Below are 24,742 nucleotides of genomic sequence, written 5' to 3' on the forward strand. Positions count from 1 at the left end.
ATGGACCGCAAGATCGTGACCTGAGCCGAAGTCGGACGCCCAACCGACTGAGCCACCCAGGCGCCCCCAAAAGATTATTTTTAAGGCAGAGCTGGTGTTCCACTTCCTGCCTCCTCTATCTTCCAAAACCACCCCAGTTAAGGCTTCCTGCCCGGAAGGCTGCCAGGAGCTATCACTGCTCAGGGTCAGACCCCCAGGTCCAGTTGTGTTTGGAATCGGTGTTAACAGACAAGGAGAAGGCAAGGTTACTTGCCTCCTGCAGGAATTTCCAAAACCCGAGCTCACACAGCCAACTGGCCTGGCTCAGACAACCCCCTATGCTTTGAAAAGAAGCACTTTGCTGCATTTTAGGAAGAGGTGGTAGCTTGGGGCTGGAAGAGAGAAGAGGTTGTTCAAAGGAATGAAAGAAGACATGGGGCTACCACAGACAAGCCTGTAGAAGCCAGGAGGCAGTCGTGTTCCAAGTGAACCACTGAGGCCAGAAACATGACTTAGAAGAAGTCATTCTAGGGCGTCTGGATGACTCAGTCCGGTAAGCATCCGAATTCAGCTCAGGTCATGATCTCACGTTTTGTGAATTCGAGCCCTGCATGGGGCTCTGTGCTGATGGCTCAGAGCCTGGAGCTTGCTTGGATTCTGTGTCTCCCTCTCTCTCTGCCCCTCCCCCGCTTGCGCTCTGTGTCTCTATCTCTCAAAAATAAATAAACATTTAAAAAATTAAAAAAAAAATCTAGGGACACCTGGTTGGTTCAGTCGGATAAGCGTCTGATTCTTGGTTTCAGCCCAGGTCATGGTCTCATGGTTTTCATGAGCTTGAGCCCTGCAATGGGCTTTCTGCTGACAGCTCAGAGCCTGGAGCATATTTTGGATTCTGGGTCTCCCTCTCTCTCTGCCCCTCCTTCTTCGAGCTCTCTCTCTCTCTGTCTCTCTCTCTCTCTCTTATTCTCTCAAAAATAAATAAACATTACATAATAATAATAATAATATAAGTTATTCTATGCTCTGCATGCTTTCTGCAATGGACCCTAAAATGGACACACCTCACCTCATATATTCTGGTGGAGAATGTATAACCTGAATATTTTTTAAGATTTTTTTCCTTTAATTTTAAGTAATCTCTACACCGAATGTGGGGCTCACACAACCCCAAGATCAAGAGTTGCACAGTCCACTGACTGAGTCAGCCAGGCAACCCAGACCTGAATCTAATCATCATAAGGGAACATCAGGCAAACTCAAGCGAGGAACTTCTGTTTAAAAAAAAAAAAAAAAAAATGGTGGGGGTTGTTTTTCCAAAATGTCAATATCATAAATATGGAAATGTTCCAGATTCAAGGATACGTGACAACAAAATGCAGTACCTGACCCCAGACTGGATCCTGAACCATAAGGGGAAAGTGCTATGAAAGTCAGCATTTGGACCAACTGATGAGATGGAAATATCACAAGGAGATTAGATTAAAAGTATTAAGTAAATGTTACATCTCTTGAGGTTGATTACTGTGGATAAGTAAGAGAGCATCACTAAGGACATACACATCAAAGTAATCAGGGGTAAAGGGCAACGATGTGCGTAACTAACACTTAAATGCTTCAGAACAAAAACTAGTGAGGACTGTAGAACTCTGTCCGCCATCTATCTGTACATACAGATAAGGCCAGCTGCAAAGTTAACAGGAAGCATTTCTCCCAGAGATAGGCTGCAGCTTTGTGAGCGACTCTGCTGTCTTACTCCCTGAGAAAGTTCTTTAAAATCATAGGCTTTTAGTAACTTTGCTGTTTGAAAGTATATCCAGAAGGACTGGGGCAACTGGGTGACTCAGTCGGTTAAGCATCTGACCTCAGGTCAGGTCATGATCTCATAGTTCGTGAGTTCGAGGCCCATGTCAGGCTTTGCTGACAGCTCAGAGCCTGGAGCCTGCTTCAGATGCTGTGTCTCCCTCTCTCTCTGCTCCTCCCCCTCCCCGCCCCCGTCTCTCAAAATTAAATAAACATTAAAAAAAATTAGAAAGTATATCCAGAAAGAGGAAACTTATCTTATTCTTCCTGGAAGATCTAAGTCACTTTGACAGAGACAAGAAGCCCCAATTTCCAGCCCTGATGTAGAGCTTTATATAGAGTTTCTGGACATAGCATGCCACGTATATAACTTTGTAGTTTCCAAGGAAACAAGATCCTTAGTCCACTTTGCAGTCCATAACTGTTGACTCATTTATACACATCCCTGCTTTGCTCTGAAGCAAACACAGTTCCACTTAAATTTCACCCGAAGTCTTCTCTTCCCCCGGATCCAATAAGTTGATCAGAGCTTCTCCTGTGGGATGTGGCCTTCCCTGCAATAGGTCAGTAAACCTGACTTTGATTTGTTCCTGGTAATTGGGTTAGGATGGGTGGGTGATGAATGCATGGATGGATACGTAGATAAATACTGATAAAGCCAAAGCAATGGAGGAAACTGTTAACAGTAGAGAAATCTGGGTAAATACTATTTGTATTTGTGCAGGTTATCTGTAAGCTAGAGAGTATTTCTTAATAAAAAGGGTGGGTTTTGGTGTTTTGTTTTGTTTTGTTTTTTCCTGTTTTTGGAGACACTAAATTAGTATGGACCAGTATTTAGCAATTTTTTTCCAGGCCAAGGAAGCATTTTTATATTGTATTTTATATTGTAATTCAGTAGTACATAGTCAAGACACTCAAATTTTGAGAACTATTTCTTACCATTTTCTATGCATTCTGATACTTTCTATGCACTTGTGTTTTAAAAAAATGCTTCTTATCAATTTCCAATTATCCGTGGAGATTCAGCAGTGTTTTTAAAAACTCTTGGACCGATCTGAGCACTGGTTACAGTCTAAGCCTCAGTGAATGTCAGACTGTGGCTTCGGGTTTTTCTTCCTTTTGATGTGGGGGACTACATTTCCCAAAACACCTTGGGGCGAGGCCCGGAGGGTGGGGAGAAGGGGGTGTCGGCTCTGATCCAAGACTGCCAAGCTCTGACCTTCTTGCGAAGGGCGTGGTCGTCCTGCTTTCTGGGAAATATAAGCGAGCCTCACGTGGGAGGAAGGGGCGGGGCTTTCGAGAGGACTGGCAGGGGGTTCCCGGTGGCTGCTGGGAAACGTGGTTCTGAGGAGAAGGTAGAGGGCCTGCCGCTCGGCCTCCTGGGATTTGTAGTCTTAGCAAACCGGTGATCGACCCGCTTCTTCTTCCACCGGTTGGGTCATCCCAGGCCGTGAGCCCTTCCTCCGCCACTTCCCCGGAATCTCTTCACGCATCGATCCCAGGCAGCTGCTGAGGCCTTCTCTGGTCCGCGGCTCTGAGCTCTCAAACCGCAGGTGCTCCGCAGAGAGCCAGGGACGGGGCACTGGCAAACGCTGGCCCCTTGGCAGGCCTGGGAGGGCTTCTCTGCAGAGGTGGGCGGGGGAGGGCAAGGTTCCCATAAACAGACCTGAGTCAGGAATCAGCCCAGAATGCAGCGTACAGGCGAGCTGATCTGGTGCTTAAACAGTCCTTGCAAAATGCCCTCCACCTTTGACCTCTGTGTGGGCGCACAAGACTACGTCCCTGGGCTTAGTACTACAGCGACGAGACAGTGGCACAGAGAGTAATGCACGGTGTGATGAGGAAAGCCCCAGACTCTGTGGGAGCCCAGGGGAGGCTCCTGACCTGGCCTGGGGAAGGCTGGGAAGAGAAGCGGAGATTGGATTCGTCTCAGGGTCCCCAACATGGCTCCACAGGGACATTGCCCTTCCTGCAAAGGGCTTCCCTGTGCCAGGGGACGCTGGGGGCACAGAGTTGGTCACACCCAGCTCTGACCAGCGAGACTCCCCGGTCTGGCTAATCAGGGCTTGGGTCAGAAGAGAACTCAGCGGTTATGGAATATCACAAGGGGCACCTAACCCTGGGGGAAGGGGGAAGCAGGTTGTTCAGGGTGATACATTAGCCAGTTCTTCAAAGAACCTGTACATATGCAAAAACAGTGTCCAGAGAGAGGATGCAGAGGTGAAGGTGAGGTTCAAATTGCCATGTGAGTCAGATCTGATGTTGCAAGGACACCTTTGTGTTCAGCACTATTTTAGGAGGTAGATATTATTACCCCCCAAGTACAGATGGGGACACCGAGGCACAGCGAGGTTGTGTCTCCCTTTAGTTGCCCGGTAGGTAAGTACCCAAATAGGGTTAGAACCTGAGATATAGGGTTCCAGAATCCAGACAGGTAACCATTGATCTGTCCCACCCACTTACTTTCCAGAATGTTATGAGGTCTGTAATAGTGGCCCCCTTCCAGGCAACAGCAGATACCCATCAATGTCTGCCTAATGTGCCCTCTGGTTGCCTAGAAGACATCCTGCCACCCCTCCCCGACCCCAGTAAACAAGTTCACCAGGGTAAGAATCCTGAGCAACGTTTTTGGTCCTCTGATGGAAGCCTTCCTGACCAGGGCCTCCTTCCCCCAAGCTTGCTACCACCCTCCATTCTGTTACTCCTACAGGGGCTGTGGGGCTGAGAAATGACCGGGGTGGCTCATTCCTCCCACTGGTGGATCCAATGGTGACATTTTAGGCTGGTGGTACCACGGCCGAAGGAGAGGGAAGGGCAGAAGGACAAACAGCGTCACAGTTCAGTTCCTGGGCTCCATGATGATGTCGGGGTCAGGACCATGTTGCCAGCGTTGGGGGAAAGACACTGGGGGGCTCCAAAACAAGGGCTCTGCCTTCAAAGAGTGCTGTCCTCAATGCCAATGCCCAAGCTGGCCCACTCCTGAGTGTTCTGACTCCGGGAACAAAGGTATGAAAAGGAGGGGGGGGGGAAGGCAAAGGGAGCACGTGACGCACATTCAACCATTTTTCAAATGCTCACTTTCCTGGGCTCACCTGAACTTCCCAAGGGCTAATACAAGGTAGAGATGATTGTACCCATGTTCAATGGGTGAGGAAACTGAGGCTCAGAGATTAGAGACTGGCTTATGGCCACATAGGCAGGGAGTAGGCAAGGAAACACTGGGAGGGAGCCTCAGTTTCCAGGCTGCATAGGTTCCTAAGTTTGCCTCTAAACACTTGCCCCTGGGGCTGGGGGAAGGGGCAGGGAGTGGGGCAGGGCCTGACAGTACAGGATGCTAAGGAACCTTCCATCTGGTGGAACAAGTTTGAGATACACTATTGAAACAAAATTAAATGGGCTCTTTCCTGCAGGACTCATCAGAACCTTTAGCTCCTTTGTATTTCCCAGCTCTCTTTGACCAAGGCCAAGGCCAAGGCCTGGACAATGATTGACAGGCCCTGTTGTCCCAAAGGCTGTGAGTGGGACCCGATGGGGGTGGAGGCATCAGCTGCGTGTGCAGGAGCGGATGATGTGCGCACATATGTACATGTGTTCTCCATCATTCTGGTTCTGGGGATCAAATAATACCTGTAAAGGCAGAACGGGACAGGCATCCAAAGGCCAGGGTCGTGCCCTGCCAAGCTTGCCCCTTGACGAGCTAAAGACCAAAAGTGCCTCCACTGCCCGCTCAAGTCAGATTCCACACGTTTTTATTGGCGCCGGACTTAGCCTGGTGCCCGCCGCTCCCCAAAAAAGACACAGGAAAGTCAGGGCTCTCGGCCCCGCGGAAGGCCCCCCGGGATCGCCCAGCCAGGGGGAACACGCTTCCATCCACGGGCAGGGAGAGAGGGAGGGAAGGGCGTTTTAGAAGGATGAACGGCCCAGCCAAAGGGCGAGTGGTGGGATGGGCCGGAGAGGCGAGGACCGGCCCCGCTAGAAGGGGTACTCGCAGACGTAGTAGAGGCGGCGTTCGCAGTCGTGGTCCCACCAGGAGCCGTCATCCGAGGCCTGCGCCACGCAGTTCTCGAGCGTGCCGCCGTTGGGCTGGTTGGGGCTGAGCGGGTGCGGCGCGGTGCTGGGCCCGGCGCCGGGCTCCGGACTGGGCGCGCGGTGCCAGGCGAAGAAGGACACGCGCTGGCCGTTCTCGAAGAGGTAGAGTCCCTCGGCGCGCCGGTCGTGCACGCCCAGCCACACCGGCCAGTTGTAGGGAGCAAGCGTCGCGCGCAAGTAGCGGGTGAGCGCTTCCATCTGCTGGCGATCTGCCGGCTGTGCCAGGCTCCCGCCCCGCGCCGCGCAGCGCGCCTGCGCCGCCGCCTGCGCCTCGAAGTCGCGCGAGAGCAGGAAGCACTTGTGGCCGAGGCGCAGCCCCTTTAGGCAGCCTGAGGGGGGAACGGGGCGGGGTCAGGGGCTCCGGAGGCGGGGAGAAGGCGGGGTTAGAGCCTCGGGGGCCGGGCCGGGAGGAGGCGGGGTCAGAACCGCGGGGAGTAAGGAGGCGGAGAGTTAGGACGGCTGGGGGTGGGGCCAGACTTTTGGAATCTGTCTGTAGGGGGCGTGGCGCGGCCCGAGACGGGTACGCTTCACCGCGCGGTAAGGAGCGTACCTCCCCCTCTGCGCGCCAGCTCTCCGCATTCGCTCTCCCCGCTGCTCCGCAGAAGCCAACAAGTGACCTCCCAGTCTCTAGGAACCCGCTCGCCCCGGATACCTTAGGTCCTCACGTCTCCTCAGACGTTTCCGGGCCCCCTCCTCCCACCAGTCCTCCACTTGACCCGCATCGTCCCACTTTCCCCGCCCCGCACGGTGCGGACTCACCCTCTAAGCGGCCATGCTCGCGCTCCGCGCGGCTCTGCGCCTCCTGCAGGGCTTGCACGGCGTCGCGGGTGTCGCCCGCCGCCTCCCGCAGCTGCCGCAGCCCCCTAGTCAACTCGACCATGCGGGTGTCCAACGCGTGCAGACGGACGTGCAGCTGGTGCAGGCCTGCGTCCAGGCCGGCCAGGCGGCCCACTGCGGACAGACAGGGCACACGCTGGACGGGGCCCGAGGGGCGGAGCTGAGGGACCAAAGGACCAGGGGGAACTAGGGCTTCAGGGGACAGAGTTGGGGTAGGGGGTACTCGGGATTCCTGGAATGTAGGGGCCGGTGGGCCTGGGCTCTTGGGAGGCAAGGCTGGACACCCGGAACTCCCAGGGACGTGGGGGGACGGGCACCGGCGGGGTGGTGGGCAATTGAAAGGTGCCGGGCCTTGAAAGGACCGTTCATTTTTGAGAAAATGACCACGGAGGCCTGGGGGCAGGATGGAGCTAATGATTACTCACGGATATACGTGACGGTGTCCTCAGGGGTGGGAGAGGGGCTAGGGCCTGTGGTGGGGTTTGTCGTTGTTTCCTCCTCCTCCTCCTCCCCCTGACCGTCCTCCTCGGTGCCCCAGGTCCCTTTGCCTTCTGGGGTTCCCTCAGGATTTTCGTCCCCCCTCCCAGCGGGCAGCCCCAGGGCCTCCTGCAAATGCTGAGGCAGGGGAGGGATGGTTAGGAGCCCAGCTCTATTCTCACTGCCCACACACTCCAGCCACCCCTTTGCAGCAGTAAGCTGGCTCTCTGCCCCCGAGTCCCTTGTCTGAACCCATCATCCCCATCCTCTGAGCCTGCCCCATCTCTCTCCCTGGCCCATTTCCCTCACCCTGGAATACACTCCCTCCCACACCCACAGTTCCCCGGCAGAGTCCTAAGCAACTCACCTTCAGCATCAGGGCCTCCCTCTCCCGCTCCTCCTCCTGGGCGCCTCCCCAGCCCCCCTCCCACTCCCTGTCGGCTCCCCGAGCCCCATGGCTGATGCCCAGGAGCTGAGGGACCACCAGGGCCCCGAGCAGCCAGGCTGCCTGCATCAGGCTGGGCTCCGCAGCACCCAAGGCCGCAAAGGGTTGTCTCTGGGGAGGGGGGGTGTCTCTTGGGACTGGAGTGTGTGCAGACCACTAGTCCCTGGTCCCTCTCCCAGCTCTTGTCTGTTCTTCTGTCCGTTGGTCTCTGCTCCTCTGTGTGTGTCTCTCCCCGCCTCTCTTGGCTCCCCCGAGGCCCTGCCTCTGTGGCCGGAAACCTCCAACGTTCCAAAGCCTGGATCCCGCCTTGGGTCTCTCCACATACCCCCCTCTTCCCACTTTCCCGAGCTCACTTCCGCCCTGCTCTTTCCTTCCACCATGGCCAAAAGCTCAGATGGCCAGAAGAGAATAGAGCCGGCTCTCCAAGGGATCCTGGGGACACAGCCTCTGCCGAGGAACCCCCTCGGGGGGTTGTTGGGGCTTGGCCCTGCTCCCCACTCCTCCCCCTGGCCACTCCTCGGGAGCAAGGAGACTGCAGGGTCTCCATAAGGTTTTTATTACTCTGTGGCCACCATTGCCCACACACTCTGCCAGAGGAGACTTTCCCACAGTTCTCGGGCTCTAGGGCGCCTCCTGCCCTCAGATCTCCCATTCTGGCCGGGCGCCCTTGCCCCAACCTGAAAATGAATGTGTGTGCCTGTCTGCGGGGACACAGGTGAAGAGCGTGCATGTATGCAGGCTGTGTATGCAACTCTAGTGGGTGGGGCTTTGGGATTCGTTTGCTGTACTTTCCTGGAAGCGTCCTGCAGGCCAGGCCCGGGGTGGGGCGATGCTGGGGACTCCAGCTGCTCCCAGACGTGCAGACCATCCCACAAGGTGGGGGGGGGGGTTGGGGCAGAAGGGAGGCGGAAGGGTGGGGGTGGGGGTGGTGAAGGAAGCTTTCTCCAGGAGGTGGAGTAGACAGACGCAGGCTGGGCGCTGGAGCTCTGAGCATTCAGCCCAGTGCCTCTTCTCCCGCCTGGACCGCTGCAGTGGCCTCCTCCTGACTCTCCACCTCCCTTCTCCCGAGCCCCTCCAATCCACGCCGCTTGCCGCAGCCAGAGCCATGCTTCCAAACCGTAAATCAGATCACGTCACTCCCCACTCCCCTGCTCCCCCAGCTTCCCATCATATGCAGGAGGGAAGCCAAACCCGGTCCTCTGCAAGAGCCTGGCCTGCCCAGCCTTGTGTGTGTGTGGGGGGGGGGGGGGTGGTGCTGGGAAGGATGGGCCCTTTACACCTCTGTAAGCTCATCACCCCACTCCCCCGGGCCCCCTAGGGGATCCAGCCACACTGGTCTCTTCCCTATCTCCTGAATGCCAAGCTCCTTCCTCCCTCAGAGCTTTTACACTGGCCTTTTCCTTCTAGACGCTCTCATGTTCTCTCCCAGCTCCTTCTCCCTGCTGAGGTCTCAGCTCGTCTGAGGCCTTCCCCGACTATCCTATCTCAAGAAGCTGCACTTCCACAAATTAACACCCCATTTTTCATCTTCTTGGTATAATCAAGACCGGCTCCTGTTGTTTGTTTTCTTGTCTGCTGCCTGTCTCCTGCCAACAAAGGCAGTGTAGGTACGTATTCGTTGCTGTATCCCTGGAGCTAGCACATAGTAGGTGCTCAATCAGTCTGCTTAGCGAGGACGGAAAAAGCCGTTCCTGGCAGGGCAGCGGGTTAGCCAGAAGACTGAAGGCTTGACCGCTGTGTTTTGGGGGCACCCCGAGTTCCCTGAGGCAGGTGCACGGGGGCACTGAGGGGTGATAGCCAGGGTGGTGATGGGGGCAGTGGGAGAGAAGCTGGAGAGGCACGGGAAACAGGAGGCCATGCCGTGCCCACTCTGTGCCAGACCTGTGAGTCATTCAGGGCTTTCCCAGCCTGGGCCTGGCTTGTTGTGCCAGCGAGAACGTGGAGCTCACCAGCCAGGGATGGCAGGGCCCGCTCGTCAAGGGAGGAAACTGAGGCTCCGAGAAGGGATGGGGCAACCTGCTGGAGGTCACCGGCATGGCAGCTGCTAGCCAAGGCTTCTGGCTCTACGCAAGGGCCGCGCATCTGCCCTCAGCTGCTGGGAGCCCCAGGAGGGGCCTGGGAAATCCAAGAAATCCAAGAAAGCAGAGGGCAGTGCGACATCGGGCAGGCTGCTCGCCACCTCAGAGCCTGGGCCTCTCGGGTGCCCATTAGGGGCCTGGGGAGCCCTCACTCGGAGCTAAAGGCCTCGAGAGATAATGCACAAGCCAGGAAAGGCTTTGTAAACCGTACAGGGGTACACAGCCTCTCTCGCTGCTGCTGCCAACGCGGGCAGCTGTTCTCTCCCTGGGCCCAGATGCTCACCACCTGGGCTGGTGGGTGTGCATCCAGAGCGGGGCCTCCTGGGGCTGGGCTGGCTCCTACCCTGGTTCCCTGGAGCCCACAGCTGGAGGTGCATCCAGAGGCTTCTTAGAACCACCCTCTGCAGGTGTCTGAGCCCCAGCTGGCAGCCCTGGCGGAGCTGGAAGAAGGGTGGGAGCCTGGGCTATGGGGACACTCTCACCCTAAGGGACCTGCCCTGTGTCTGTGGTATGTCCCAGGCACCAGAGACCTGAGCTGCAAGGAGACTCTGGGCATGTCTGTGTATAATGAAGGCGAATACACAACCGTGGCGTGCCTAGTGGTGAACAACAGTGGCATAAAGACCGAACCAGCCTACCTGTCCCTGATCCTCGCTGCCACCTCTTTGTAGCTGGGTGACCTTGGGCGCCAAGCGACTTTGCCTCTCTGTGCCCCAGTTTCCCCCTCTGAGAACGGGGATGGTCAAAGGGCATAGCCCGTAGGATTGGTGTGAGAAGTTGATGTGTAAATCCAGAGCAGAGACTGGCACACAGGAAGTGCTCGAGAAACGTCAGCAATAACCATGGAGGGGAGGCAGGGCACGGTGTTGTGCATCCAAATGGGTGTGTGCACACCTGTGTGATGAATTCGGAGGTGGGTGAGTGTGGTGGAGCCGCAGGCACACGTGGTTGTGCGTCTCCGTTTCTGGGTTTCGTGTGAGCTGGAGATCTGAGCATGCACACCTGGGTGCGTGCCCTTGTTGGGGGAGGGGTGGGTAAATGCTGTGCGGCATGTGTGCTCTGGCATGCGCGTGTGACATGTACGTGTTGTAGTGCGGTGTGTTTGTGGTGACGTGCCCACAGGGAGGTTAGGTCATGCACGCCCTGGACAGTGTGTGCATGGGTAACGTCTGCACGTGCAGGGCCAGCTAGTGACTCTATGCACCTGTGCCTTGGGGGAAGATGTTTGTGTGTGCGTGGTGTGTGTGTGTGTGTGTGTGTGTGTGTGTGTGTGTGTGTGTGTTTGGAGGGACAGGACGCGAATCTATAGCTCTCACCATCCAATCCGGAGGAGCAGAGTCTAGCAACAATTATTTATCGCGCCCTACTGTGTGTAGAGGGGGTGGGAGACGCTCTGGGAAGGGGCGGTCCTGGGGTGTGTGTGTGGAGCGAACCCTTAGGGGGGCGGGGCCGCAAGGTCCGGGTAGGGGGGCAAGCAGGGGTAGAGCCGGCTTGGGCTAGCCGGTGGCGACGGGGAGTGGTGGGGGAGGGCAGGGGGAGGGGGTGGAGCCGGCGAGGGGGGGGATGGGCGAGGTTTGGGGGCGCGGGGAGGGGCGATGTCTCCTCCACCGGCTCCGGAGGGAGGGGAGAGGGCGGAGGGAGGGGAGGGAAGGAGAGAGGGAGGGAGGGAGAGAGAGAGACAGGGTGAGGGAGAGACGGTGAGAGCGAGAGAGCGAGAAGGGAGGCAGAGGAGGCGCGGAGCGGGCGGCGGCGGCGGCGGCCTGAGGAAGAGGAGGAGGAAGAACAGGCGGAGACGCGGCGCCCGGAGCCGGCCGGACCGAGCCGGGGGCGGGCTAGCTCCGAGGGGCGCGGCGGCCGCGGCAGAAGGGGGGGCGCTCTGCGGATGGCCAGGCCCGGCCCGCGGGGGGGGTGAGGTCCTCGGCCCCCCCGCCCTCCCCCCCGGCCCCCGCCCGCCCCCTCCCCGGCCCGCTCGCCCTCCGGGGCGGTGGGGCATGGCCTGAGGGTCCCCCGTCTCCGGGGGGGTGGGGGGTGGGGGGAGGGGGGAGGGGCCGCGGGCGCCGCCGACCGGGACTCAGCAGCCCCGCCAGGCAGGTAAGGGGGTCGAGAACCCGGGGTTTTGGGGGGAGCTGCGGGGCCGGGGCCGGGGCCGCGGGAGGGGGCGGGGGCGCCCCGGACGTCCTTGGCCGGGCGCCGGGCTCCGGGCCCGGGTGTGCGGTGAGGGGTGGGGGGAAGGTGGGGAGCGTTGCCCCGGGCGACGCCAAATTGGGTTACGCCCAGGTCCCCGGTGCCCCGTCCCAGATAGCAGACTTAGGAGGATGCGCCCCCCAGCCCCCGCCAGCAGACACCCCCCCCCCCCCCGCCCCAGCCCAAACCCGCTTCCCCGCGCTCCCAGGCCAAGGGCTCGGTCGCGGTACCCACCTCCTGGCCCTGCCCGGCCACTCCCCCGCCTCGCCCACCCCGGCCTACCGGGGCCCCTAGACCCCTTCCGTAGACCCACCGCGCGAGGCCCCTCCCCCAGGTCACCCTGGTCCCCCGCCCCTCCGTCGAGGGTCTGGGCCTTGGCCTCCTCCGCCCCCTTCGACCCCCTCTAGCTCGGGCTTCACCTTCTAGGCTCCTCCGATCCCTTCCCACCCCCTTCCAAGCTCCCCCCTCATCCCCACCCGTCTCCGCTCCCTTCTCCACCGGCCGGCGCGCCCCCTCGGCTCCCGCCTCCGAGTCCCGCTCCCGGGTGCCCCCGCCCCCTCTCCCCGGCCCAGGGCTCTCCCCCACCAGTTTCTCGGCCCCAGCCCCGGCTCCTCTCCCCGCCTTTCCCCGCCTCTCTCCGCCTCCATTCATTCTCCCGGGCCCCGCTCTCGGCCACGCCAGCCGCCCCCTGTCCCCCCGCACCCTCCAGGGCACCCCCTCTCTCCCCTTCTCCACCACCCCCCCCCCCCCCGCCGATTCCTCAGCCCGTCTCAGTACCAGCTGCGTGCCAGCTATTCTTAGCCGCGGAGCGTTTGATTCATGCCGCCCCGGCGGAGTGTGCCCGCTCCCTCCCTCGGGCCTGAGGGGGAGGGGCCGGAGCCGGTCTGGGGGGTTGGGGGCAGCCGCACGGCGTGGGGGGCCGCCGGGGCCAGCTTTGCTCTCATCCCACTGGCCACCCCATTAGTGCCCGGTTGAAGCCGGGGTCAGCCAGGGTCAGCCGAGGGGGAGTGGCATTGGGCTCCAGGCCCGGAGGTGGGAGGTGGAGTCCGGCGGGTAGGAGGCCTGGCAGGGAGGGGGTGCTCCGCAAGGCCAAGGTGGGGCAGTTCCGCTGGGTACCTGGAGAGGGAGGGGGCTTCGCAGCCGGGCCACTCATGGGGGAGGGGTCGGCCGGCTGGTGGTTAGGCTGCTTGCTCACCCACAGCTCTTGGAACTGTCCTCCCCGAACACTCATTTTGTCTTCCCGCCCCCAGCCCCCCCAGCCCATCCCCACTCCCCCAAAGTCAGCAGTACCCTCCACTGCTTCCCATCTCCATGGCAACGGTGCGGGAGCTGGGCCTGGTGTGGGGGGGAGGGACCAGACCAGACATTCTGGTTTCCGGTGCTGGGGTGGGAGACACGGAGATGAGGGAGACGGACCCCATTTGGGACCCAGGCTTCTAAGGCCACCTCGGGAGAGAACAGTGGGGATCTGGAGATGACCTCCCACCCCAGTCCCCCAGACCGGCACCCCACTTCTTAGCCTCCCTCCCAGCCCCCCCACCCCCACCCCCAGTCTCCCTCAGAGTGGATCCACCTGTACCGGGCAATGTCCAGCCACCTGTCCTGTAGTGCCAATCCTCAAATGTGCCCACAGGTTATCCGCAGCCACCCTAAGCTGACCCAGGCCACCGCACTACGGTCTCCAGACAGCCCTCCCGGGCCAGTCTCCCCACCCACCCACCCCCGTCTCCTGTTGTCCCCAACAACCTGCCTAGGCCACCCCTCGTGGCTCCCTTGGGGGCACGCCACGAATGATACTCTGCCCCATGACACCCCCATCTTAGCACCCCTGCTCCCCTGGGACACCGATTCCCAGCAGTCCCCTGCACACGCTGTCAGCCACACTTCGGTGAAGTCACCGGTTCCACCCGCTGCCGGGCACCACTCCCAAGCAACACGCGGCTCCCACTTCTGTCGCCCCAGGCTCTCGGCACCTCCGTCCCCCCATTACTACATCTCAGCCTCTCCCCAGCCCCCTCCGCCAGCTGGCCAGGAGGAGGAGGAGGAGGAGGAGGACGGGAGGGCCTCGGGTGAGGGGCCAGGCTGGGGCCAGGAGGGTAGGATGCCGGTGGGTCGTCCACCTGTCTGTCCTCAGCTAATTTTAGCTGCATTTTCCGTGGCCTGCCAAAGTGGGCCAGTAGCTCCCGCGGTGATTCCGCGGTTTCTGGGACACTGCCATGCTGGGTCAGCGGCAAAGTGGGGCGCAGGAGGGGTGGGGGGCTGCGAGCAGGGCCAAGGGCAGGGAAGGAGACGCGCTGGAAGCATGGCAGCGATGGGCGTGTGTGTGAGCAGAGGCAGCTGGAGTATCTGGGGGTGTGTCCAGCCTCCTTCCTGCCGACCTGGGGCATGTGGGGCGGCTGCCCTAGACCACTTGTCCGTGAGGGTGCCTGTGGCCTCCGAGGGGTCCCGGGTCCCTCATCTGACAGCCACCCTTGGCCCCGGCAGCCGCCTGTGATGCTGCTGTCCCCTGTCGCCCCGTGGCCCCACGATGACCCACAGCCCCGCGTCAAGCGAGGACGAGGAACGCCACAGTGCCAGCGAGTGTCCCGAGGGGGGCTCAGAGTCCGACAGCTCCCCAGACGGGCCCAGCAGAGGCCCCCGGGGGACCCGGGGCCAGGGCAGCGGGGCACCTGCTAGTCTGGCCTCCACCCGAGGCCTCCAGGGCCGCTCCATGTCTGTCCCGGACGACGCCCACTTCAGCATGATGGTCTTCAGGATTGGCATCCCGGACCTGCACCAGACAGTGAGTGACTGACTGCCTGCCGGCCAGCGGGGGACAGGGCCCCAAGCCCACGCGACGAGGCTGCTGGTGCTGGGTGTCCTCCCACTTGGGCCCCGTCTCCAGGTCCCCGACATGCTTCCCCCAGCTGCCCCTCCTGTCCCCAGAATCACCCCCAGGCCCTTTCCAAGCCGCCTCAGGCTCTTCCCTGTCACCTCCTCAACCAGAAATGTCTCCGCTTCAACCCTGATGCCACCATCTGGACAGCCAAGCAACAGGTGCTCTGCGCCCTGAGCGAGAGCCTGCAGGATGTGCTCAACTACGGTCTGTTCCAGCCGGCCACCTCCGGCCGCGATGCCAACTTTCTGGAGGAGGAGCGGCTGCTTCGAGAGTACCCCCAGTCTTTTGAGAAGGGGGTGCCCTACCTGGAGGTGAGGCCCACAGCCTTCCCAGCCTGGCCGCAGGGGAGAGAAGGCACGCCCCATTTTTCTCCCAGTCAGGCCCTGGCAAGGGAAAACCCGGTGGGCTCTTCCAGATCCCTTAAGCATTAGAGTCAGAGAGGCCTGAGTTCAAATGACGATCCGTTCTGCCTCTGACCAACAGAGTGGCCTTGGGCAAGTCACTTCCCTGCCCCAGACTCCTCCTCGCCTTTCAAAGTGGGAAAGGATTCACAGTTACAGTAGGTGTTCTAGAACATTCTGTGTGGGGTCCAGACTCCCTACTCCTTCACGTTAGGGGTTGCGGTCCACATACTCCACAGCAGCCCCGCACTCCTCTGCCTGCCCAGCCAAGGCTCCAGGGCCTTTTCCACCCTGACCCTGAGCTGACCACCTCCCCCTCCATCCCCCCCTGCCCCCGGCTCAGAAGGAGCCCAGCCTCCTCCCCAGGCCCCTGATTCTGAGTCTCTGTGTCTCTCCCCCCATACACCCCTGGCCACAGTTCCGATACAAGACCCGGGTTTACAAACAGACCAACCTGGATGAGAAGCAGCTGGCCAAACTGCACACGAAGGTGAGAGAACCCTACCCCGCAGCAGCCCCCCCACAGAGACCTGAGCCTTTCCCACCGTCTCCCTCACCTCTGTCCAACGGCCCTCCAACACTCCCTGATCCCCTTCTGTTCCTCTGCCAGGGTCCCCCAGTAACTTGAGATGCTGTGTGGCGCTGGGGACGGCCCCAGATGCCAACCGTGTTCTCTCCACCCTGGGGGCTCAACTCCCCTCTCTGGCCTGCATTCCCCCGCCCAGGCCCCTGGCTCCCGCTTTCTTCATCCTTAGATGCTCCCTTCTCGTCTTGTGGGTCCCCCGTATCCACGCAGGGCACCTGCCTGCCCCCCACCCTCTGGCCTGAACTCTGACACCCAGTGTCCCTCTGCCTCCGTTGCTGTTTCATACGCAGCCCGCGGCTCCCCCAATTCCGTAGCCTAAACCTCTCCCGGATCCGGGGATGACCCCCGCCCCCAGCCACATCTGGCTATCTTGCCCTCCAGGACTCTGACCATATGTCCCCTGTGCCTCCCCCGGTCCCCTAAGAACTGGGAGGAAGCGGGGCGGGGGGAGCTGCTTTAGTCCGAGGTGAAGTGAAGGATTCTTGACGCTTGGGAAAAAAGCCTCCCTGTCCCCTCCTCCCCCCCACCCCTCCCCCACCATGCATTTGTCTCTGTCGCCCCCCCAAATATTCCATCCCTCCAGACCTGCGCCATCCACTCCCGGAGCCACCGGCCATACACGGCTCCCGAACACACGCGGTGTCGCAGGCCCAAACTGAGCCTCGCTGCGAGTGTGAAATGCACACCGGATTTCGAAGACTCAGTTCCCCCCCAAAAACGTAAAACGTCTCGTTAAAACACTGCCTATGGATTACCTGTCGATACGGTACTATTGCGGATATGTTAGGTTAAAGAGATACGTCGTCAAAACGAATTTCCGTGCGACCAATGGTGCCCCTTGCTTTTTTTTTTTTTTTTTTAAAGGTGGCTACTAGAGAGTTTTCAGTGCCACACGCGGCTCGCTGTGTATTTCCACTGGACAGCACTGCTCAAGACCCCAGCTTTTCTCCCCTTGCTCCCTGACTGGCCTGTCTTCTCTCTCTTGTCCATGGCTCAGACGGGGTTGAAGAAGTTCCTGGAATACGTGCAGCTCGGGACGTCCGACAAGGTGGCAAGGCTGCTGGACAAGGGGCTGGACCCCAATTATCACGACTCGGATTCGGGAGGTAAGGAGGAGAACCAGGGGCTTTGGAAGAGGTGGGAGCCGAGAAACGAGGCATAAGGGCTGCGCGTGACTGGCCTTTTCTGCCCCTCAGAGACCCCCCTGACGCTGGCAGCCCAGACCGAAGGCTCCGTAGAGGTGATTCGAACCCTGTGCCTGGGAGGGGCCCACATCGACTTCCGGGCCCGGGATGGCATGACCGCGCTGCACAAGGCCGCGTGTGCCCGTCACTGCCTGGCTCTCACGGTGAGGTGCCAGACCCCGGGGACCCGCCCCCAGACTCGGTGTCTCCCCCAGTACGCTGAAGCCAGTGAGCTAATTGCCCCAGACCCGCCCCCTCCTCCCCTTCATCTGCCTTGACCCCACGAAGCCACCTGACCTCCCCTTTGCTTCTCATCCCGCCTCCTGGATGTCCCCTGCCGCGTCCCCGTCCCCGTGGGGATGCCACTTCTGCTCTTTCCTCAGACTCCTCTCCCTTTTCCATTTGTTCTTTCTCGAACCTCAGGTCTTTAGGTTTGTTAAAAATAGTCTCTCTTCGTGTCTCAAATACAAAGCCCCTTTCCATAGACTGACAAACACACAGCTCCCCCCCCCACCCCCGCCCGTTGTCACTCCTCCAGTGGAACCCGAGACCCTCTGGTGACCCCCGGGGATGCCCACCCTACAGCTGATTGTCACACGGACCTTTCCCCTGGAAGGGCCCCGGTAGATCATAATACCTATACTCTCCCGACACCCAGACCTTCTTGTACCCTCTGATCCAGCTCACCACCAGCCCTGCCTCAGTCTCCCCGAAGTGTAGACCCTCCCGTGTTCCTTAAAATACAGAGTGAGCTCCAGACACAGACCCCTCAACACACACCCTGCAAACACAGCCTCTCGCCCCGTTCGGTAGCTAAAACGCACTTTCCCAGACGCACCGTATACCCGCAAGATACATACATGGAGGGGGCTTACATGGTCTTATTTTAAACTCCTCTCCCTCTCTCCTCCCCCACCCCACCGCCACCCGATGGCACGTGATTCCCTCTTCATACACAGGTCAGGATAGACCGCCCCCCGCAAAGACACATCGCTGTTGAGAAACGCCCTAACTCACAGATGCTCCAGTTTAATGGACCCTCCCTTCCCTTTTCCAGCTCTTTCTTGAAGCCCCTAAATGCGGACGCCAGCCACAAAGATCCGGCTTTATGCCCCTGGAATTGACAAACCCTCTCTATGTACCCCCAGTGCACTCCCTTCCCCCCAAGACAGCTCCTGCTCTCACCCCGCACCCCCGGCCTCCTGACCCGTGCTGTCCAACCCAGTAGCCACTAGCCACGCGGGGGCCGTTCGGATTTCAATTAACTACAATGAGCTAGGGCGAACGTGTCTGTTCCCCGGGCGCCGTAGCACGCTCGAGCGCTCGGGAGCCCACAAGGGGCCGTAGATCGCTTCCGTCACCGCAGAGGTTCTGGTGGACAGCAAGACTGTGGGCTGTCTTCACAGGGCTGCTGCCAACACCTCCCTCTAAAGATGCTCAGCTCCACCGGCCGCTGTGCCCGGAGCTGTTACTCGAGTGAGACACCCCCCCCCCCCGCCGCCGCTGCCGCCCCGGCATGGCTGGCGCGGCTCACCTTGGTCCCAGCTAACCCTTTTTCCCAGGTCTCCCTCTGCGTCCCACTCTCGGGCATCCTGATCCTAACAACACCTCCTGCTTAGCCAGGGGTCCTCCTGCGTCCAGATTCTGTTCTCTCAGGTGGCCCCCCAACCATCCGGCTGCTGTGATGCACTGAGGCACCAGACTCCTTCAGTGGCTCATCCAAAGCCAGCCTCGGCAGGGCGGGGGGGGGGAGGTTGGGCAGGACGTCAGAGTGGGAAGGTCCTCTGGAGGCATCTTCCCAGCCCCTTCATTGTTCCCTTCGTGGGAGAGGCCCTGAGAGGGGAAGGGCCAGGCTCAAGGTCAGACAAGGGCATTCACGCAGACTCCCAAACCGCCTTGGCCAGTGTGGGTCACCCGCGACTCCCTGCCCGACCGGCCCTTCGGAACGAACCAGTACTGCCAGTGTGACCGTTTTCTGTCTGGTCTCTCTCTTCAGGCACTCCTGGACCTTGGGGGCTCCCCCAACTACAAGGACCGCCGAGGCCTGACCCCTCTGTTCCATACGGCTATGGTGGGGGGTGACCCCCGCTGCTGCGAGCTGCTCCTGTACAACAGGGCCCAGCTGGGCATAGCTGATGAGAACGGCTGGCAGGAGATTCACCAGGTGCTCCAGACTCGGCCAGGAGGGGTTCGCGGTGTGTGCATGGGGGGCACCTGGGCCCTGATCGGGTCTGGTGCAAAGGGGATCTAGATGCTGGGGTCCTCATAGAGTATGGGGGTGGGAGTAGCATGGGCCCCAAAGAGAAAAAGGTGAGGGAGTCAGCACCAGGGCCCTGAGAGGGCATGGGCTCAGGATTGGACATCTCGATCTCTGGCATGGGTGGGGGGTGGTCTCTTGAGCCTCTCAAGGAGCCTATCCAGACGCCCGGGTCTTGGAATGACTCGTGAAGCTGATGGCCCGGGTCCCTGGGCGGAAACAGAGGAGGAAAGGAGAGGGGTTTCCTGGACTCAGGATCTAGACAGAGGCCATGGTTGGGAGAGTCTGATCCGGCCTCCTGGGTTTCCTGTCCTCCCCAGGCCTGCCAGCGAGGCCACTCTCAGCACCTGGAACACCTGCTCTTCTATGGGGCTGAGCCGGGAGCCCAGAATGCCTCGGGGAACACGGCCTTGCACATCTGCGCCCTCTACAATAAGGTCTGCTCTGGCAGAGCCCGCCCAGGCCCTCCTCCTGACTCTAGCCTCCCTGCCCTCTGTCCCTTCACTATTTCATTAATTCATCCATCCATCCACCCATCCATTCATCCATTCATTCACTCGTCCATTCATTCATTCGCTCAGCAGATACTTGCCGAGCACCTTCCCCCTGTCAGGCCCAGAGCGGGATGCTGAGGACCAAGCAGTGAGTGAGACAGACGTTCCTGTCACAATCCAGAGTGTTCAGAGGGAGGTCCCAGGGAATGCAGGTCCCCGGGGGAGGCCAGATCTGGGCTCGGCCTGGGGCCTGGGGTGGAGGTGGCTCTCTGGAAAATGTGCCACCTGTGCTAAGAGAAGCGGGAGTGAGCCAAGTAGGAAGGCGAGAAAGCGTATTCTCGGCGGTGGGCACAGGTGGAGAGGAGAGAGCATCAGGGGGCACCTACTGTGTGCAGCGCGTGCGGGGGCCACCGCAGGGGACAGAGGAAGGGCCAGACCACAGCTCTGAGGGGGACGAGAGCATGTTGCGGGTTGTAGCAATTCGGGGCCGGGTGGACAGTCCCCACCTCAGGAGCCACGAGTGGAGGTGAGCAGTAAAGGGCCGGGAGGGGCCTCGTGTACCTGCCCCCTTGCGGCTGTGACCCCCGCCCTCGGTGATCCTGGGTCAGCCCCCTCAGTCTTTCCACCTGTTGTAGGGGCTTCCTGCCCTCGGAGGGTTGCCTCGGGGACTTGGGAAGACGGGGCTTGGCGCACAGGTGCTGGTCTGTCAAGCCCTTCTTCCCCTCCTCCAGGAAGCCTTCCAAGACAGCGCCAGCCCCTTCTGCCGCATCAGAACTTGCAGTGCCGGGGACGTGGCAGGTAGCCACGTGCCGCCTTGTGGCAGCAAGCAGTCTGCTCTGCCGGGAGAGAACTCAGTGTTTGTCAAACCCGACCAACGCGGTGCTGTCACTGCCCCTCCCTGGTGGTTCCGTCTCTCCTGCTCCCTGACACCGGCCTTGAGCCCAGATTCCCTGACGGCACGGCTTATGTGCGTGTCCCGTGGGCAGACCGGGGTCCCCCTGACAAGCGCCGTGCCCTCTCCAAGGCTCCGTCCTCTCCCCGAAGTGGGGGTAATGGCGGCTGATTGAAGGCGATGAGACATCATGGACGTTAAGCGCTCGTCCCCAGAAGGCAACGTCATTGTCATTACCTCTCTCAGTCAGGATCCAGTCAGGAGACACAAACCGTACCATTCATTTGAACGGGGAAGATTCGGTGTAAAGAATTATAGGGCGGGAACAATTACCCTCAGGGGGTCGGATGAGCCAGTTAATTTTCCCTCCTTGAGGTTTCCCTCCCTGTGAAATGGGTCGGTAACACCTACCGTACAAAGGATCACGTGGGTGAATGTTGTGCTCGCTCTTGGCAAGATGCCTAATGAATCGGCGCTTGACCGAGTTCTTCGCCTGCTTTTCTCCCCTCGTCTTCCCTCTCAGACTTTAAGTTTCGCCAGGGCCAGAGCCGGGTCTGACAGATTTCCTCCCTCCCTCCTCCCCCGGCCTCCTGACATGCCCGTCCCCCCGTCCCCTGGTGGTGAAGGTCAGGTCCATGTTTAGGCTGGAAGCTCCTCAAGGGTGGGGGCTAAGTCTGATCAGTCACTGTGTCCCAAGGCCCCGGGACATAGTAGGGACTTTGTTGGATGAGTGAGTGAGTGAATGAATGAATTGCGAACCGGCCACCTCGAGCTGCCCCAAGACAGCACCCAGCCCCCCTCAGGATATTCAACAGGTGTTGGCTCTGAGATAGACTGAATGACTCAGTGAATGAACGAATGGCTTGAACAAAGGAATTTGGAATGACTCGGCTCCCTTCATCCTCATACGTCCCGTGCACGTCTCTTGAGTCCCTACTGTGCGTCCGGACGTGGGATGAATCAGACACGGCATGGCCCCCCGGGCCGGGGCGGATCGGGGGATTTCGCGTGTGGCAAAGAGGCAGATGTGTAAAGGAGGAAGGGCAATACTGTGAGTATTGCAGGGGACAGAGGGACTGTAAGATAAGCGCCAGGACACCAGTAAATCGAGGTCGTCGAGGAGCAGGGTGGATTGCTGGGTGGGCTGCTGGACGTGCTGTGGCCCCGTCCTAGGCAAGGGGGCAGTGGAGGCGGACAGACACGCGACAACACATGTCAGTGGCGGAAATTAACAGTCTAGTTGGGACCGGCATGTCCACACTTGGACACACACACACACACACACACACACACACACAGAAAACTACCTGAGCTAACTTTGCTGGTTGAGTTGCATCTGGGGGAGCTGGAGAGAGGAGTCGAGCTGGGGGCCAGGTTGGGTTCGGTCAGGCCGAGACAGAGGGTGAAGGACTTTAGCCATCGTTGACTGAACAGCTCCAGCGGGCCGGGCACTAATCCAGCTGGTGGGTGCCACGGACAAAATCATGCACCTATAGAACTTACCATATGGTGGGGGAGAGATGCTAAGGAGACAGGTAAAAGAGAAACGTAATTTCAAGGAGACCGTGTTAGGAAGAAAATGAGCTAATACTGGCGTATAGTGGGCATCGCATAAGTAAAAATGAATAAGTCAAAATAAAACAGGGAATGTGATCGGCAGCTATTTTTTGACGAGGGAGCCGGAGAAGCCCTCTCCGAAGAGGTGGCATTTGAGCAAAAACCTGAATGAAGCGAGAAAGTGAGCCATGTGGAAACCTAAGGGCAGAGAATGCCAAGCAGTGAGAGCGGCAGGTGCCAAGGCCCTGGGGCAGGAGCATGCCTGTCAGAGGAAGAAGGAGGCCAGTGTGACTGCAGTATAGGGAGCGAAGAAAGGTGGCAGAAGACAAAGTTGGCGAGGCTGGGGGTGCCAGGACAGGCAGATCGGGTGGAGGGGGAGCCTCGAGGCCACGGCCAGGGCACCGGGTCTGATCCGAAGCGTGACAGGGTGTGATATGGTCGCATCAGTAGGGAATCGGTCTGTATGTGGATGGCATTCCTACCCCCCACTGCCCAGCCCCGGCCCCCGTTGTCCCCTTTCTTCTGAGTCCAGCAGAGTGTGTGAGAAGAGCAGAGACTCCAGAGCCAAACCTTCGTTCAGATCCAACCACTGATGGGCAACCGCTGTGTGACCTTGCGCTGCTTTTGATGCCTTAGTTTCCTCGTCTGTAAAATGGGGAAGTGCTGAGCACCTGGCGCGCAGCACAGTAAGCCCTCCGTGAGGTTTAGACTGGTGGCTCTCAACTGGAACAGCCCGGTCCCCCAGGGGTCACTTAGCAGTGTGTGCAGCCTTCCTTGGTTTTCACAGCCGGAGAGGAGAGTGCTACTGGCATCTAGCGACAGAGCCCAGAGATGCCGCTAGACGTCCTACGATGCACAGGACAGCCGCCACTACGAAGATTCTTTTTTTGGCCCTAAATGTCAGTAGCGCCGAGGTCCAGAAACCCGGCTTTAGATTAGCGCCACCCGGGAGAAAACAACACGGGTCGTGTGTGTGTGTGTGTGTGTGTGTGATTTTAAGTATCCCAGGAGTTGTATTAAAAAAAGAAAGGAAGGCAACAGGTAACGTGGATTTTTGTAGGCTATTTTACTCGGCCCATGGTGTCCAAAATATTACCGTGTCAACTTGGAATCAATAGAAGAAGTATTAGAGACATTTGGATTTTTTTTTTCCCGTGCTATGTTCTTGCAGTGTGGGTTGTATTGTACAGACACAGCTCATCTCAGTTTGGACGGGACACATTTAAAGGGCTCTTGAGCCACCGGTAGTAAGTGACTGCTGTCCCGGGCAAGGCAGGTTTCGATCAGGCTCTTCCTGAAGTTCTTAGCACAGTGCCTGCGTCTGCTCCTGGTGACTTTAATGGTTTTCTTTCTTTTTCCCCCCCCTCCACCCCGTGCCACCGGCCGGCCGTCGCCCACAGGAGACCTGTGCTAGGATCCTCCTCTATCGAGGAGCTAACAAGGATGTGAAGAATAACAATGGACAGACCCCCTTCCAGGTCTGGAGCTGTCAGGGCTGGTGGGGGGCACAGAGGAGACAGGGGGTGAGGAAGGCAGGCAGGTAGGAGTGCTGGCTGAGAGGCTGGCGGTCTGGGAGAGGACGGAGGGCACAGTTGCGGGGGTCCAGGTTTGAGAGGGGCAGGGGCGGGGGGGCGGTGTGTGTGTGCAGCTGGCCGGGGACCTCACAGTGCTTCCCGCCCTCTGCCTGGGCCACCCCACCTCCCTCCAGGTGGCTGTGATCGCTGGGAATTTTGAACTGGGGGAGCTGATCCGAAACCATCGAGAACAGGATGTGGGTGAGCGAGAGGGAGGTGGGGCTGAGGGGAGAACCTAGCGTACTTGGGGGTGCATGGGGGGACTGGGGGGTCAGCAGACTGTGAGCGTCTGAGTAGTAGTGGGGGAGGCGATTCCAGACCTCCAGTCTTACATCTTTCTCCCTTCGTGCCTCTCCCCCATCATCCCTTGCCTGCACACCCCCTCCGCCTGCCTGTCTCCCCTGCGCCTTCTGCCCCCTGCCGCTGTGCCCTCTCAGTGCCCTTCCAGGAGTCCCCCAAGTACGCAGCCCGGCGACGGGGACCCCCAGGCGCAGGGCTGACGGTGCCCCCGGCACTGCTTCGGGCCAACAGTGATACCAGCATGGCCCTGCCTGACTGGATGGTGTTTGCCGCCCCGGGGACCTCGTCCTCTGGGGCCCCCGGCCCTACCTCAGGGCCCCAGGGCCAGTCGCAGCCCTCGGCCCCCAGCACCAAGCTCAGCAGTGGGACCCTCCGAAGTGCCAGCAGCCCCCGGGGCGCCCGGGCCCGCTCCCCATCCCGCGGGAGGCACCCTGAAGAGGCCAAGAGGCAGCCCCGTGGACGGCCCAGGTAGGGGAAGGCTCAGCCCTGGTCCCACTGACCCCAACCCAACCGGATCCCATCCTCGGAGCCACACTCCCCCCACCCAGGCTGGCCCCCCCCCCCAACCACCCAAGTCCCCGGTCCCGCCCTCAGGCCTCCAAGTCCCTCTCCGGACCCCTGAGGAAGGGAGGGGGAGGAAGCCACAATCTTGCACCTGTCCCCAGATGGAACAGTTTAGCCAAGCACCTGCTCAATGCCAGGGGCTGGGGGAAGGGAACCCAATAGAATG

At 59.8% G+C, this 24,742-nt stretch overlaps 2 protein-coding genes and 1 long non-coding RNA gene across 3 annotated transcripts in view; 2 read left to right on the plus strand and 1 right to left on the minus strand.

Moving 5' to 3' along the window:
* The first annotated feature begins 221 nt into the window (after positions 1–221).
* Positions 222–1,476, plus strand: LOC124510800 (uncharacterized). The gene is made up of 2 exons (XR_006961761.1): positions 222–532; positions 1,330–1,476. It is a non-coding gene; the product is annotated as an uncharacterized LOC124510800 (long non-coding RNA).
* Positions 1,477–5,506: 4,030 nt separating this feature from the next.
* On the minus strand, positions 5,507–7,696 carry CLEC11A (C-type lectin domain containing 11A). Its single transcript, XM_047079298.1, has 4 exons — positions 7,550–7,696; positions 7,131–7,320; positions 6,628–6,819; positions 5,507–6,197 (listed from the first exon to the last, which is right to left on the minus strand). Exons 1-4 carry the CDS (start codon positions 7,694–7,696, stop codon positions 5,752–5,754), a joined length of 975 nt encoding a protein of 324 aa, XP_046935254.1. The 3' UTR covers positions 5,507–5,751.
* Positions 7,697–14,416: 6,720 nt separating this feature from the next.
* SHANK1 (SH3 and multiple ankyrin repeat domains 1) overlaps positions 14,417–24,742 on the plus strand; it is a 40,711-nt gene continuing 30,385 nt past the window's right edge. The window contains 10 exon segments of the mRNA XM_047079221.1: positions 14,417–14,671; positions 14,875–15,078; positions 15,587–15,658; positions 16,752–16,860; positions 16,951–17,102; positions 18,935–19,102; positions 19,516–19,632; positions 23,539–23,616; positions 23,847–23,913; positions 24,150–24,480. Coding sequence (XP_046935177.1) covers positions 14,417–14,671; positions 14,875–15,078; positions 15,587–15,658; positions 16,752–16,860; positions 16,951–17,102; positions 18,935–19,102; positions 19,516–19,632; positions 23,539–23,616; positions 23,847–23,913; positions 24,150–24,480 — 1,553 coding nt within the window.

This window comes from Lynx rufus, unplaced genomic scaffold (genome assembly GCF_022079265.1).
Source record: "Lynx rufus isolate CCGP_SWC_20201006 ecotype Redwood Valley unplaced genomic scaffold, mLynRuf1.p SCAF_16, whole genome shotgun sequence".
Lineage (NCBI taxonomy): Eukaryota > Metazoa > Chordata > Mammalia > Carnivora > Felidae > Lynx > Lynx rufus.

Coding starts and splice junctions, on each gene's coding strand:
- CLEC11A (XM_047079298.1), bottom strand. CDS start 7,696: ATGCAGGCAGCCTGGCTGCTCGGGGCCCTGGTGGTCCCTCAGCTCCTG. Junction 7,321..7,549: donor GGGAGGCCCTGATGCTGAAG/GTGAGTTGCTTA, acceptor CCCCTGCCTCAG/CATTTGCAGGAGGCCCTGGG. Junction 6,820..7,130: donor GGACACCGTCACGTATATCC/GTGAGTAATCAT, acceptor GTCTGTCCGCAG/TGGGCCGCCTGGCCGGCCTG.